This window comes from Monodon monoceros, unplaced genomic scaffold (assembly GCF_005190385.1).
Source record: "Monodon monoceros isolate NGI ecotype Baffin Bay Population unplaced genomic scaffold, NGI_Narwhal_1 Super_Scaffold_6, whole genome shotgun sequence".
Lineage (NCBI taxonomy): Eukaryota > Metazoa > Chordata > Mammalia > Artiodactyla > Monodontidae > Monodon > Monodon monoceros.
The window spans coordinates 40,812,843-40,828,778 of NW_021703783.1; the positions used below are offsets into that span (position 1 = coordinate 40,812,843).

The following is a 15,936-nucleotide window of genomic DNA, read 5'->3' on the forward strand; positions in this document are numbered from 1 at the left end:
TTTTCTCCAGCTACAATAGATAATTAGGGTAACTATATTGTTCTCAAAAATTTTTTTTGATAGGACTGGTTGTTCCACAAAGGCTGCTCACTCGTCAATCTGGGCCCCCCAGAACATTCAGAACGGGGTTATAAAATTATAAAGAGTTGAGACACTCATTACATGCAGTGTACTGACTGACTGGTCTTGCTTAGGCTGTGAGCCACTCACCTAAATAGCCTTGGGTCTTTTTCTGTAGTGCTGTGACTGGGCAGTCTTTATGAGCTAACAGCAGCTGTTTCAATTGAGCCACCTCATTGCGTAGTAATGTGACTTCATTCTGGGGAGGGAGGGAAGAAAAGAATATGAAGAAAATTTATGCTCCACTCTTGAACCCCCCGTAGCTATGCCCAAAGTGAGGACAGAATGCCGTCTGGATTTTCTCCCTCAAATCTGGGAAAGATCCAGCAAGGCTTTAGACGGCCCAGGGCCAATACAGCCATGAATGCAATGACAGGAGCTGCTGCAGTGATAGTAGGGATTTTAAATAGAAAAATTACTCCTATTTAGGATAAATACGATTACATCAAAATTCATAATGCATATGTCCTTTGATTAAGAAAGCTAACTTCCAGGAATCTATTTAACAGAGCTATCTACTCAAGTGCATACAATGTACACTGCAGCACTGCTGTTCTGGCAAAAAATTAGAAACATTGTAAGTATCCATACCTTATAACATAACTTACACTACAGAATGCTACACTGTACAGCTATTTACAAACACGAGGTAGGTCCTCTGTATACATGGCTAGATCTCCAGGAGATACTGTTTTATGTTACAATAGACAGTCCCTCCCTGACTCCCCAACAAAAGCTATAAATGAAAAAAATATTAGAAATACATACATGTCTGGTAGGTACACACCAAACTTATCTACAAGGAAGAGAATGAGACTAGGAAAGACATATTGAAGAGAGACTTTATTTTTAATCTGTACCTCTGTGTGTGTATGTATGTGTATATTGTATATATGTTATATAAATATATTACCTTTGTAATGGAATATTTTAATAAATAATCAGAAGAAGGGAAAATAATATTCAAGAAATTATCTGGGGACTTCCCTGGTGGTTCAGTGGTTAAGAATCCACCTGCCAATGCAGGGGACATGGGTTCAAGCCCTGGTCCGGGAAGATCCCACATGCCGCACGGGAAGATCCCACATGCCGTGGAGCAACTAAGCCCATGCGCCACAATTACTGAGCCCACACTCTAGAGCCCGCGAGCCACAACTACTGTGCCCGCATTCTGCAACTACTAAAGCCTGTGCGCCTAGAGCCCATGCTCTGCAACAAGAGAAGCCACCGCAATGAGAAGCCCGCACACGAGTTAGAGTAGCTCCCGCTCGCCGCAACTAGAGAAAGCCCCGCGCACAGCAAAGAAGATCCAGCACAGCCAAAAATAAATGAAAATATCTGTGTTATAACCATTCTATTTGCGTTTGAGTGGCTTTTTCTTTCTTAAGCTGTGTTACCTGGGCAAATACTTTCCCTTTGGGTGTTCCACTACCCCTGTCAGATTCTACTGATGACTTAAAAAGAGCACCCTGGGGTGCTTAATCTAATTCCCTTCATCCAAACTGGTCTATGGATGACTCATTCTAGTAGCAGATTTGGGAGTAGTGGTAAGTGTCCTTTCCAGTCCCCGGGGAAGAGGTTTCAACTCTGACTGTTAAGACATTCTTTCTGCATTCTCCCTGGCATATGTTCTGGATCTGTCTTAAAGAATTATCATCTTCTATTATATCGTCCCACTTTTTCCTGATTCAATCTCACTTTCCAGATTCAACAATCCTAATAATCACCCAGGACACACTCACACTCAGCTGAATGTTCTGAGACGTGAGTTCCTCAGCCTTCTTCTCTAGGGAGGACACCCACAGCTTCCGCTTTTGACGGCAGCGCGAGGCTGCGGCCCGGTTGCGCTCCAGAAAGCGCTGCCGCCGCTCATCTGGATCTTCATCCACCGTGCGCCGACGTCGCCCTCCAGTACTAGGAGTGGGTTGGGCTGGTGAGACCTGTTGCCCAGAAGGAAGAGGAGTTACTTGAAGGGAATGTCAGTCCTTCCCAAACTAAACCTGACGTAAGCTCTGGCAAAGATCTGGTAAAAGTATATACCAGTCTCTGTAACCACAGCGAGTCTCATTACTATGTCCCTTAGCTTCTCTTCTGTAGTAGTTCCTCATTCTGCCTCCTGTTTTCTTTCAGTCTTCTCAGTTCCATACTCTGATTATTTCTGAGACAGATAAAAATGAAACTAGGATCACTTTTTGTTTCTTAACAGGAAATCTTGTAGGCAGGGAAATTATAATCAAGGGAGGTGTCAGGGGAAATTTTAGGGAGACTGTGGAATAAAAAATTGGAGAATCACTTATCTGGTCAAGCAATATATACAAATAACTGTGTGCTACAAGTTTCAGAAAAGGAGAAAAGATTTTACTATCAGTGAGATATGAACTATCATGGAGATATATAAATTAGTATATTCTATTTTTTTTTGGCCACACCGCACGGCTTGCAGGATCTCAGTTCCCCGACTAGAGATTAAACCTGGGCCACAGCAGTGAAAGGCCAGAATCCTAACCACTAGGCCACCAGGGAACTCCCAATATATTCTTTTTATTTAAATCAGCTATTAATCATCCTCAGCAACGCCCCTGCTTCCTGCCTTGTTTGTTCTGTTTGTTTTTAAAGAGAAAAACATTTTTTAATCTCTTTACAAATTGGCGATTTAAGACTGTCTTTTGTTTTTAAACTTCAGGCTGATGTCTCCTGTCTCTAAAGCACTTTTGAATCATCTTCCTTTTCTGTTAGCTGGTATATATTCAAAGAAGATAGACCAATTTTACAATAACGGTCAAAATTAAAATATAGAAAGGTCAACCATCTGTATAAAAGAAACTATGTAATGTAAAACAACGCCAAAAATAAATTCTTCCTGAATCTGTTGCTATTAGAGAACATCTATATTGGTAGTTCCCAAATGCCAGAGCTCACATTAGTTGCATGAGAATAAGCATAAGCTTATAAGAAAACAGAATCTTATTCTATTTCAGGCCCTACTGAATCATGTTCTCCATTAACACAGATAATGAAGAGATCATTTTATTTATTCAGGTTAATATTCTCTCTCCTAAAAGAAAAAAAGTGGAGAGGAAATTTCAAACTTATTTTAATGAGCTACAGGCCTTGGGGTCATTGCTTCTCACTGTACTAAGGGAAGTTTATACAAATTCTCCTGTGATTTTCAATTTCCTCTTTGTCCTGAGCTCAATGGAGCACATGTAAAGATTGGTGCTTTAGGAGGAGAATGGGGAAAAGGAAATGATGGGTTCCTATTCTCTCATAGAGAACTCAACAAGACATGCAGGGAATGGAGGTAAAAGAACAGACCAAGAGAAAGACAGGAAGAATAAGAAGGAAAGGAATTAGTGGTAACTAAAACATAAGTCATGTCATTTCCTCAAGAGGGGAAGCAGCACAACTTGGGCAAGGGGACTACTGCTTTACCATTTCCAGAAGGGACTGGCATTAGAAGGGGTTACAGGAGGGTGGGTAGGCTTAGCTTCCAACAAGAAAACTCAGATGAAAGCTTTTGTTGTTGGCCAAGCTTTAAGGCAGCATATGGTCATTAAATGTTAGGACATGTGCTGGTTAACTGATAAAGCAGGTGGTGACATCAGGAAAAGGGGATGGGCAAAAGATGTAACTCTAGAAACTGATCTCAGGTTGTTGTCACCTAACCAGTACAGACAATATGAAAACTGAGGCCTATTCAGTTTTCAAAGAAAATTAGTAAACTGAGGCCTCCCTGAAAAAAAGAGTTGGGCTTCTAAATGGGATCCCTCTGGCTTTTTTAAGACTTTAATTTCTCCTGATAAAAAGACATTCAATTGATGAGGAAAAAGTGTTTTTTGGGGGTGTGTATTTGTTTACTGAGCCATCTTAATACTGTGACATCACATTTTATTAATATATTGTTTTTCTTTTTTCTTTTGTTTTTGGCCGTGTTGGGTCTTCATTGCTACATGCAGGCTTTCTTTAGTTGTGATGAGCGGGGGCTACTTTTCGTTGTGGTGCATGGGCTTCTCACTGCGGTGGCTTCTCTTGTTGCAGAGCACGGGCTCTAGGAGTGCGGGCTTCAGTAGTTGTGGCACGTGGGCCCTAGAGTGCGTGGGCTTAAGTGGTTGCGGCGCATGGGCTAAGTAGTTACGGCACGCGGGCTCTAGGTGCACGTGCTTCAGTAGTCGTGGTGTGCGGGCTCAGTAACTGTGGCTCATGGGCTCTAGAGCGCAGGCTCAGTAGCTGTGGTGCACAGGCTTAGTTGCTCTGTGGCACGTGGGATCTTCCCGGAGCAGGGCTCGAACCCGTGTCCCCTGCATTGGCAGGTGGATTCTTAACCACTGCATCACCAGGGAAGTCCCTAATATATTGTTATTATCTGATTTTTGCTATAAATCTAATCAGTTACGTTTTTTTAGGTGGGTGGGGGCTAAGACCTAAGATAGGAGAGACTAAGGGAAGCCTCCTTTGGTGTACAAAGTGGTTTGAAGTGAGGTCCTGTCACATTTTAGAGGGTTCTGCAGATACAGCATTCACATATAGAAAAAACCAAAAAGCAGAAAACAAAAACTGAGACCTCCTGTGTGACAGTTCTGCATTATCCAGTCTGTTTGCATTTAGTACAACCCAAGGATGGATAAAGAATAGTGCATTTTGCTACTTTCAAACTGTCAACAAGAACCAAAGTGCAGGTAGATGCCCAGAATGCTGATATCCACTCTTCTTTCATTTTCTTGCTCCTTGAAAAACCAGGTATGACTTAAAGAGTAATGGTGACACAAACTGGTTCCCCCATCCAAGGGTCTAACTGACCTGTGGCTGGGCAGGGGATGGGGCGTCAGGGTGCTGGACGAGGATCTGGCTTTGCTCTGGACGGGCTGTCACCATGGTGCTGGCAGTCCCCACCACCATTCCACAGCCACCGTTGATTGAGGAGACTTGGTGGGTTAGGGTAGCTTTTAGTCTCTGTAGGAAAAGATAAGGAAAAATAGCTTGTCAAGGGTGAGATTCTATCAAGGGTGAGAAGAGTGGGCTTAGATTTTATTACTGATGTTACAGACAACTAAAATTCCCACACTGATTTTCCCTTAACAGAGGGATTAAAAGAAAATGACAGGGAGAGAGAATGTGCACATGATCCCTAAAATACCTACTCTGTCCCCTCACTATCATCCTGGGCACAGTTGGAGGGCGGGGGTTGCTGAAGCTATAGAGTCCAGATGAAAGCTCTCTCTTGGAACCTGGCCAGGGGCTGGTTATTACGCAGTTATTCACCTCCTGGCCAGCTCTCCTGCCCACTCATCCACCCCTCCATCTGTCACCCTGGAACTGAAACAGCAAGAGTTCCATTCCAAACAATCTGTGCTGCTTCTTTTCACTGCCATGGTCTATGTACCAGTCTCTAAAGGTGGAAGAGAGGAGATAGGAGTCATGAATCAGGGTCTTTTCTTCTCCAGACCCCACAACTGGGTGGGTCTTTAGCTCTGCAAGCCCCAGAAGATACCACTTCTTTCAGAAGGGCCAGCGTTGCCCCGGGCTGGGATGTACTCACCATCTTGGCTTCTGATGGCATAGGGTGGCCAGAGGGAGAAATGGAACCACTGCTGTTAACTGGTGGGCCAGGGATACCAGGAATGTTGGGCACCATAGACACAGGTCTGGCCAGCTGGATCAAGAGAAGGAAGAAAAACCAGAAGGGAACATAATGCTATTAGTGGGGCAACAGCTTCCCCAAATGAAGTGCTTTTGAGATTGGCACGTTAGGGCCTGTTCTATGCAACCTGTGCATAGGGCATGCAGAAACAGCCTGGGAAATACCATCCCCCATGGAGCACCACAGGATAGGGGACCTAATCCTCCAGTGCTATGACAATTTCTATGCGGAAGGCTGAGGCTGTATCTTGAGGAAAGTGGTGGGCAATTTGTGAGGTACTTAGTGCCAAGTGAAATCAACCAATCAGCAGGCTGGCAAAATCAATTCTTGGACCAGGAGCCAATTGTCCAGATGAGCCTTTGTCTAGTGTTCCCTAGCGCTGGATTGGCAGAGGTTAGTGAAGAGTACGGGCAGGCTGCCATGTTCAACTATTACAGATCAGAGCCCACGTTTCCCTGGGGCTCATGTGTGTCTATGAGCATTCAGGTGGAAGGGAGGGGTTAATGTCTTGGTAGGGTTGGCTGCCCCAACTTCAGAGCTCACCGATATAACAGAAGGCATCTGTACCGGAGGCCCTGGCAGCACAGGCATGGTCTGTCCATTAGCAAGATGCATGACGAGAGGGAGGGAGCCAGTGGGAGACCTAGAGGAAATATGAAGAGAAATGCTCATAATACAGACCCTTTTGCCAATGATCCTCCTCCTATAATTACAGCAGATTTCCCAGTCTTTTCTAGTAGCGTTGTAAAATCTTGGCACCCTCATGAAGGTGGATAAAGCAGGGAATGCTACTTACCTTACCTTATAGATGGAGAGAAATCGCAAGATCTTTACACCTTGCAAATTAAATGCACCACTGAATTCAAGTGGGTGGGAAGCTAATCCTATTAAGAGTTTAGAACAATTAAATAAACATCCCTACCACTGGCGTGTATAAATTCTGTCTTGCCTTAGGCAACGAATACTTCAACCAAAGCTGCCATTTTGCAAAGCTGAATTATGTCATATGATAGCCAAATCTGAGTAAGTTCCTCCCGTTCCTTTCCACATTTTGCTCTACTCTGTCTAAGAAAGAAGCCATCCCTTTGTATTTTTCTTAGTGGGTCTAGAGAACAATAAACTTTAAGAGGCTGAAGCCTGACAACAACCTCTTAACCCATGGGTACCTGGGGACAGGATCTTAAGTCATCCCACTAGGAAATCTGTATGGGCCATGCTGGGAGTGAAGACAAAATTAGGAATAGCAAAGACCAAGAACCCTAACTGGGACTGAGGGGAACAACCAGACTTAAAAAGGATGACTTGGGCTTCCCTGGAGGCGCAGTGGTTGAGAGTCCGCCTGCCAATGCAGGGGACACGGGTTCGTGCCCCGGTCCGGGAAGATCCCACATGCCGCAGAGCGGCTGGGCCCGTGAGCCATGGCCGCTGAGCCTGCGCGTCCAGAGCCTGTGCTCTGCAACGGGAGAGGCTGCAGCAGTGAGAGGCCTGCGTACAGCAAAAAAAAAAAAAAAAAAAAAAGATGACTTAATGGGTTTCAGCGCCTCATTCAGTAGTGCCTCCATAAACATCCATATGATTGAAGCCAAGAACTAAATATATACTTCCCTGTGTGACCTCCACCACTATAATGAACTTCCTAAAGTTCTAAGGATTCTTCTTTTAGATCGAAGAAGTATTAAACCTCCAAATTAAGGCAGTACACCCCCAAATAAATTCTTGCTTGTCTACTAAAAAGGTAAAGAAGATTCTGTTTATGGGGTGAAAAATTTATGTTGAGAGACAATCTCAGTGACTTGTTTTCCTTGAGTATTCAGAAACAGTCTCTATTTAATCAAATAATTTCACACAGAGGAAAGACATTCAGGCTTCACTGTTTCTCCCTGCTCTCTTTACTTACCCCAGTTGCCTGTTGGATGGTGGAGCCTGTGTGATGACGGAGGTTGGGGAAGGAAGGGTTGGGTGAAGTGGATCATAGCCCAAGTGGAGAGGCAGGGAGCCAGGGCGTACGATGGTAGGTGTGGGCGTAGAGATCACAACAGGCTTTGGGGCAACATCCTGGGGAGAAGACACCAACAGATCACAAAATGCTTTAAGGGACTGCTTATAGGGAAATACATAGCTGGTAAAATCTAGTATAAATTTATTGGAAAGAGCACTTGGACTACTCATGTAAATCATGACCTGATTCCATCATGATCATGGACCCATACCTCACTCACCCATACAGTAGGAATGCTGAGTTAAGACCTTTTGGCTATCTCCCTTTCAGGGATGATGGCTATATGAGTGAGATGACAGTTGGCAGATCACTTGAAATTTCTGTAGAAGCACTAGAGTACCATATAAATTCTAAGGAGTGTTATCATTTTTTTTGGCAGGGGACCATGCCGTGCAGCATGTGCGATCTTAGTTCCCCAACCAGGGATCTGCAGTGGAAGCGTGGAGTCTTAAACACTGGACCGCCCGGGAAGTCCCAGGAGTGTTATAATTTTTCATGATCTAGATACTCTCATTCTAAACTTGATGCTCAAGTGTCCACTGATCTCTAATGGGAAAAGACAGGTATAAGACTGGTGATAAGGCAACCCAATTGGTCTTAACCCAACGTCTCCTATAGACCCCTTAAGAAAAGGGCTACGGAAGTTTGAATAATGATCATATTGTGATAAAACAAACTGCTTCCCATTGTTAAGTTGTAAGGACCTTAGACTGCCAGTGGCTACAGTGGCCCTGAAAACATCTCTAAACAGCCTCTAGGACCTGGCTGCTGATGAAAAGAGGAGGGGGGAAACAGTTGTAATGTTTATGGAGAGGGTAGTTTTGAGATGTTAGCAAACCAGTTTTGGAGGGAGGTAAGATGAGGTACAGATGCTCTATCCACAGTGGATATTAAAATTAATAACCACTGGTAGCACAGTAGAGACTGGAAGGAGGTATGATGGGCCTTCTGAGGTTATGATGAAATTATCAAGGTATTGGTTACATAAGCTGTAAACTTTGTGAAAATTCAGTAAGCTGTATACTTACAATTTATGTGCTTTTCTGTATGTGCGTGATATTTCAATAAATTTATTAAAAATACTTCACAAAAAGTTTCCTTTAAAAAAATAATAATCAGAATCCTGATAGATACTCCCTTTGAATCACTAGAAAACTTCCCTCTGGGAAGACTTTTTTCTAAATTGTTTAATGTTCAATTTATGAATAATGTGATTTTTCTTTTCCACTTATCAATTGAAGTAGTACAACATACATAAAGTACGTTAATCTAAAGGATAAAATAAAACTAAATGATTTTCTATATATGTAACAAGTCTTGTTGATGGACATTTGGACTGCTTCCAGTTTTTTGACTATTACGAATACAACTGCTATGAACTTTCTTATATACTTCTTTTGGTGGACATATGCACTAATTTCTCTTCCATACAGACTTAGAAGTGGAGTTGCTGGGTCAGAGAATAGGTGTAATTTATATAAATCTTCTAAACAATTAACATTTATTTAAATATAATTGGGCTTCCCTGGTGGCGCAGTGGTTGAGAGTCCGCCTGCCGATGCAGGGGACACAGGTTCGTGCCCCGGTCCGGGAAGATCCCACATGCCGCGGAGTGGCTGGGCCTGTGAGCCATGGCCGCTGAGCCTGCGTGTCCGGAGCCTGTGCTCCGCAACGGGAGAGGTCACAGCAGCGGGAGGCCCGCGTACCACAAAAAAAAAAAAAAAAAAAAAAAAAAAAAAATATATATATATATATATATAAAATCAATCCTCCTGTATCACACAATATTTATACAACAAACGCATCAAAACTTCATCTATCAATTAACGTTTGAGATGACTCTTGGTAGAGTTTTACCTTCTCCCTGAGTGGTGGGGAGCAGGGGCTAGAGGCAGGACTGTCAGGTGGGGATGAGTCTACCTCCACTGGCTCTTCTTCTTTGATTTTGATGTCTGGTGTAGAAGGCAGAGACATGTCAAGGGGCCCAGAAGCAGCCTGTTAAAAGAGAGAAATGAGCATAGTTCAACCTCATGATTCCCTGCAAGTTAAAGCTATATCTTCCCAGTTAAAAGATGAGGGAATATATTTCTAAGAAGTTCAGTCCTTGGTCAAAGCACCAAATTGAAAGTCAAAGAAATGTAGAGCCCAGGTTTTATGTACAACTCTGGCTGAAACCTTTAGCTTCTCAGGGCTTCTGTTTCCCTCCTATAAAATGAAGTTATATCTGCCTCGCCACGGGTGAACACTTATAAAAATTCCGAAAGGGAAAAAAAAAAGCAACCTTAAAATGCTTATAAAGGCCCTGAAAGGAGAAAATAAAAAAAGATGTCATTTATCCATGCAAATACAATGACTGTATTATTTTTCAGGAAAGCACGATTCCTGAATCCAGTGCCTTCCTATTCGCAACCAGCTCCATTGGCTACTAGCGAGCTGTGAACAATGTTTCTGCCGATCAGAATGACTAGGTTACCCACTTATCAAAAGCAAACCAAATCAAACTGGCTACTAAAGTACTGTCAACAAGACAGGAAATATCTTTTCTGGGGAACTCCCCATGCTTGATGGTGTTCTCACCCCAAAATCTGGTGCTAGAGGCTAGAAGTTAGGGTTTTGGGATAACAAAGAAAGGAAAGGCTGGTCATTTCATCAGTGAAAGAAATTAGAACTTGGTTCTAGGAGCACGACTGGAGAAAACCAGAAGGGAAAGAGTACTTTTCTGGCAGTAGTGCAATCAACTCACAGAACTGTGGAGCCATAAGTGGCTTTGAAGAGAACAATAAACCATCTGAGATGACCCTGATACTGCGCCACAATAGGAGAGCTGGCACTGCAGTTCAGTTTCATGACAAAGTGCGTCCTTTGTTCTATTCTTCCCATATCCTAGGTTTCCTGATGAAAGAGGAGCTTGTTTTTAATTTATCCCTTGCTATCTTAATCACTAGAAATATTGGTATTTGAGCAAACTGAAGATAATCTAGTGTCTACTACATGGTAATGTAGTGGTAATGGTTCTTTCTCTCCAATCTGATTAAGGATGAGCAACAGCAAAGATGGTTTCATTTCTGCCCTCATTTTTTCTACACAGATGTCAGGTCCAGTTGGGCTAATTCTCAGATCCCTGAAGTCAGAGGGCTGTAGGAAGGAGAGGCCTCTAAGTGAATACAATCACAAGTTTAAAATCTGCTAGAGGAATCTCCTAGAAAAGCTGTGGTTCAGAAAAGTTTGGGGCTCATTAAACACTCCTGGAGACAATTTTCCACTGAGCCTGTGCTTCTCATCAAGTAGACGTGAAGATCACCCCTGACCCAGCAGGGAGAAACACTGAGAGATGCCCAATGAGTAGAGGCCTAACTATGAATGGCTTCCTGTGTCAAGTGAGCTAAAATGGAAGTGGAAAAGACCTGGAGCCTTAAAAGGAGGTTAATTTTCTTGAATTTGCCTATAATGAGTTTGGTTTAAAATCCTTCACATCCTGGTGGAAACAATTTGACTATTTCTTTGTTTGGGGGGAGGGAGAAATGGCAGGGGGGATGAGGTAAGGAAACTGTAAAATAAAATTATACCACATAGGTTGAAGCAATTGATTGATGAGGGACCTGGGTCTCTGAAGAAAAAGAATGACAAGCAGACTGTGGCTAGTTCTGCTGTTCGAAAGAACTACAAATATATGCCACCGTTTCCCCACTTTCTTTTAGTTTGCGGGAGACACAGCATGAAATGGAGATCACAGAAAAGCTACGGAACTTGGAAAGACTCCCAGTGATAAGAAAACTTCATTCTTATAATTTAAGATGGATGAAAAAATCATGCACAAACTCTCTTGATTTACCTGCTATCTCCCTCTTAAGAGGGAAAGAGCTCCTCCTGGAAATTTTTTCTTATGTCTTGGCTTTCCTATATTCTCATGGGATTCCATGCCTCACTGTACCACGCAATTATGGGAGGTACATGTGTTAATGTATATATGTTTTGAGATATACTGGAATTTTTTTCTGAATTATTATGGAACACAAACATGATTTTACGTAGTGACTAATAACCCAGAATTCTAATTCTAAAGTAGAGTAAACTTTGACCTTCTCAATTTCCTTTTTTCCAAAACCCCTTATTCCATGGGAATTATTTTTCTTTGACTCTGCTTCTTGAACTATTTCCTCTGATCTTCCACACTAAAGATTCTCTAGGGATCTTGAATATAAAGGTTAAAATCAGAATCACAGCACCTCAGAATCTGAAGTGATTCTGATATTTTAATCCTCTCTACAATATCTATACTAAGTGGCCTACACATAATTGAGCACACTTTGTTATAGCTTCCTATCCTGGTCCTATTTCTACCCCTGGGGCACAGAGAATATTAAGTTTAACCCCTTTTTACAGGAGAGCTCTTCAACTAGCAATGTTTGAAGACTGCAATTTTGTTCCAATAAAATTTCTTTTCCAAGCAAAATGTCCTCAGTTTCTTTAAATGTTCCCAAAGCGACCTAATTTCTAGTTCTTTCACCATCCTTGTTGATCTCCTTTGAAAGGCTTTAAGAACATCCTTCCTTAAGCTTAATGTCTTGAATATTACTAGAGAGCTACTTGAAGGTAAGAGTGATATACACTGAAACAAAGAAGAGTTGAAATTCAATAAATGTTTATTGATTGGCTGATTGAATAAAAGAGTCCAGGTGACAAGTCTGATTAGCTCAGAAAAGAGCGGGATTTAGCAAAAAAGATGTTATCTAACAAAATCTGAGTAATTTATAATCTTTTTTAACATCTTCAACATATTCAGAACAAAAATAATTAAAAAACAGATTACTGAAAATGCTCCACTGGAAGGGCAAGAAGACTGATTTTTGATGAAGATCCAACACTTGTGCTGATCCATCATCTGGACCACCTAAAGACCTGAATGGCTGACTAGGATCTGTGAGTACTATCTGGTTCTACAGAACCAAGCCCATAATTTTGTGCTTTAACCAATTAAGCTAATTAATTATTAATTTGCTTAATTATTAATTATCCCAGGACACAACGAAAGTTGCCTAGATCTGAACACTGCCAGCTTTTCAGCAGAAGTCCCATCTCTTGCCTTTTTCTCATCCTCATCTGCAGCTTTCTTGAATTCATGCTCAAAGGAGCTAGCCAGTTCATTGAAGAGCCCCACCTCTTCACAGTTCTTCAGGAATCTAGTCGGAGTAGGAGTTTGATCTGTAGACATGAAAAGAAAAGGAACCTCTATTTTAGTTTTGACCTGAAATTAAAACTTGAGAGCACATAGAGAACACATTTTTATTCTTCTATTTGGAGTGAATCTCTGTGTTCAGGCAAATTTGCTTTAATTGAGCTCTAGTAAGTAAAGACTGGTGTTAGACCACCAGAGGGTGTCTGTGCTGTGTTGCCTCAAGGCCAGCAGAGGGAAGTCAGAACAATGTTTTTGTGTGACTATCTATGTAACCACCTTTCTCCCAGAGGCTGATTTCAGCGCCCTCACCCTCAAACAAAACAAAACCGCCCACCCAGGTGGAGTCTGTGAAACCTCTAGATAGGAAAATCAAGTACAGTTAAGTGACATTTTCTCTTCACACTTACTCCCTGCTAGGTCTGAAGTGAGTAGGTATACGCAGATGGACGTTAAAATCTGATGAGGAGAAGAAACTGAGGATCAGACGGTTGAGTCTACTTGCTAAAGCTACCAAGTAAGAAATGGTGCCTTGTCTTTCAGTTGTCACTGAGGTAAGGGTCTATTACCTTCTGAAGGCATTCCAGGCAAATCTAGGGTCTGGGGAACAAGACAGCAAGATCATGAGCTAGAAAAGGAAACTGCAAACAATAGAGCTCATTTCACAGAGACCTGGGCCTGAGAGCAAATTCGAGAAACCAGGATATTTGGATTTAGATTTGCCAGCCAAAATATCCTCTCAGAGGCTGCACAAATCTTTCCTCAGCACAGTGCCTCTGCCCTTGGGAAGAGGAAGTCTCTTGGTAAGCCATGGGAACTTTTTAAGCGACCTGAATTTTAGATTTGAGCTTCTCTCTCCCCACCCAGTTTTTCTAGTTCTTCTCTCTTAGGTCAGTTGAATCTTGTTCCCTGGTCCTAACTCTATTATGATAGTTTTCCTTGACATACTAATCACCTCAGGGATTCATCTCATACTCCAAACCACTAAATTGAATGATAGGGATAGAACAATGTTTAAATGATATTTTAAGGAGTGAGACCTGGGGCTAAAATCGCTCCTTCTAGCGTGATCAACTGGGAATAGTCCAGTGGGATTTTCCATGGAAACAACATTTTTTTTTTATTTAAACAAAACCTCTTCTGAATCAGAAGAATGTTTGGAAAAATTACCACTACCTCCCAAAATAGTTTTAAAAGGTTCTCTGGCAGCTTTGGTTGGCCAACGATAAAGCCACTTTCCCTCCATCTCTGGGTGAGTGGAGGTAATATTCCCTTATGCTTAGAGAGTACTTCAGTAAGGGCACATGAAAAAGTCACGACTCAAGTGGAACAGGACGGGGCAGCTAAGGGCATGGCTATGGCAGAAGAGGGCCTTTTGGATCTCTGGTCTGAGGCTCATATAAACTTTTCCCATTCATGAACAAACAGCCAAACAGCCAGAAAATGTATAAGAAAACCCTTAGCCTGCTCTGATGATTCCAAAGAAATCAACAGGTGTTTACTGAATACATTCTGTGTTTTGGTGCTATAAGCATACACTTGTGTGTATATTTGGGGGAGGGGGAGATAGGAGTATAGGAGTCTGGGCCAAATATAAGACACGGTTCTTGCCATAGAGAACTAAGAGTATGTTTTTTAGTTGAGGAAATCAATTTATATATATAGTATACAAAAAAATAGGTGCCATGTACAGTAGAGAAAAAAATTGTTATAGAAACTAAATAAAGACAAATTAATGACAGCAGTTAGGAAAGGTTTCAAGAAGCGGGACTTGAGCTGGGCCTTTAAAGAATGGCTTCAGATGGTAGAGAAGAGAGGAGATTAGGAAGATAAGAGGAGTAAGTCAGGTGAAGGCACAGAGAGAGGCAGGGTATGGGCACCAATATATAGATGAGGAGAAAAAGGTATGTCTATGTCAACTTACATCCCATGTTAGGGATGTAAGTTGCATCTAAAGTTGGGTGGGGTGCATAGTGGAGGGGGCGCAGGAGGTGCTGACCGCAGGCTCCGAGCAGAGGGGCTGGTGGAGGGCCTTGGGGTGCAGTGTGGGGCACCCACGAGCCCAGGACGAGGTGTCCGATGAACAGACGGCGCCCCCAGAAGCCTTGCCGACCAGCAGGACTACAGAATGGTACCCCTAAATGGAGAGAGTTAGGGTTGATCAGAGAGGACGAGAAACAAGGAAGGCTTCTGAAGGAGGGCATCCTCCGATTCTTCCCCCACCTGAATCCCTGTTGCTATGGAGACCACCACATGGGACTGAGACCTGGTATGAGAGCCTGCACGCTGTGCTGAAGGCTCTAAATGCCACTCTTCACAGCAACTTGCTCTGCCGGCCAGGGTCAGACAACCTGACTGAGGAGAGGCAGGCCACCCTACCTGGCCGCGATGACAACTCCTACATGTACATTCTCTTCATCATGTTCCTATTTGCTGCCACTGTGGGCAGCCTCATCCTGGGATACACCTGCTCCCGCAAAGTGGATAAGCACAGTGACCCCTATCATGTATACATCAAGAACCAGGTGTCTATGCTCTGATGCTAAGAGCCCGGGGATGGCAGAAGATCAAGATTCCTGAGGATTATCTTGCGGGGCCCCCAGAACTCAGCTATGTGTTACATCAGGCCTCAGAGTCCTAGTCTGTAAGATCAACAAGAAACAGTGCTAAGGGAGGTCATTTCTGGGGTAGGAGGAGAGGATCTGGCAGAACTAGGCCTTGTTGATAAGGATTTTTTCCAGCAAAATGACTTTACAGACAGTGGGAGCCCTCTGAATAAATATATAAAAGTGGCACGAACTCCCTGGCGGTCCAGTGGTTAGGACTCTGCGCTCTCACTGCCAAGGGCCTGGGTTCAATCCCTGGTTGGGGAACTGAAATCCCACAAGCCATGCAGTGTGGCCAAAAAAAAAAAAAAAAAAAAAAAAGGTGTAAGGTACTTTTCCTTGATCTGGGACATTTGGGGCTTCCCCGGTGGCGCAGTGGTTGAGAGTCCGCCTGCCAATG

The 15,936-nt window shown here is 42.9% G+C and overlaps 2 protein-coding genes across 8 annotated transcripts in view; one reads left to right on the plus strand and one right to left on the minus strand.

Moving 5' to 3' along the window:
• ATF7 (activating transcription factor 7) overlaps nt 1-15,936 on the minus strand; it is an 86,893-nt gene that overhangs the window by 4,108 nt on the left and 66,849 nt on the right. For 3 of the 7 annotated variants that reach the window (XM_029204658.1, XM_029204659.1, XM_029204660.1), the window contains exons 4-11: nt 12,841-12,959; nt 9,615-9,752; nt 7,656-7,813; nt 6,302-6,401; nt 5,657-5,770; nt 4,918-5,070; nt 1,863-2,060; nt 211-319 (exon numbers count right to left, since the gene is read on the minus strand). In XM_029204658.1, coding sequence (XP_029060491.1) covers nt 211-319; nt 1,863-2,060; nt 4,918-5,070; nt 5,657-5,770; nt 6,302-6,401; nt 7,656-7,813; nt 9,615-9,752; nt 12,841-12,959 — 1,089 coding nt within the window. Of the gene's footprint in view, nt 1-210; nt 320-1,862; nt 2,061-4,917; nt 5,071-5,656; nt 5,771-6,301; nt 6,402-7,655; nt 7,814-9,614; nt 9,753-12,840; nt 12,960-13,340; nt 13,350-14,929; nt 15,052-15,936 lie in introns of those variants that run through there. The other 4 variants (XM_029204663.1, XM_029204664.1, XM_029204665.1 and 1 more) reach the window with 4 other exon arrangements.
• Nucleotides 15,072-15,754, plus strand: LOC114885170 (potassium voltage-gated channel subfamily E member 3-like). Its single transcript, XM_029204667.1, has one exon. It carries the CDS (start codon nt 15,072-15,074, stop codon nt 15,468-15,470), a length of 399 nt encoding a protein of 132 aa, XP_029060500.1. The 3' UTR covers nt 15,471-15,754.

Bases quoted from the DNA above. Each gene is read 5' to 3' on its own strand.
- LOC114885170 (XM_029204667.1), top strand. From the start codon at position 15,072: ATGGAGAGAGTTAGGGTTGATCAGAGAGGACGAGAAACAAGGAAGGCT.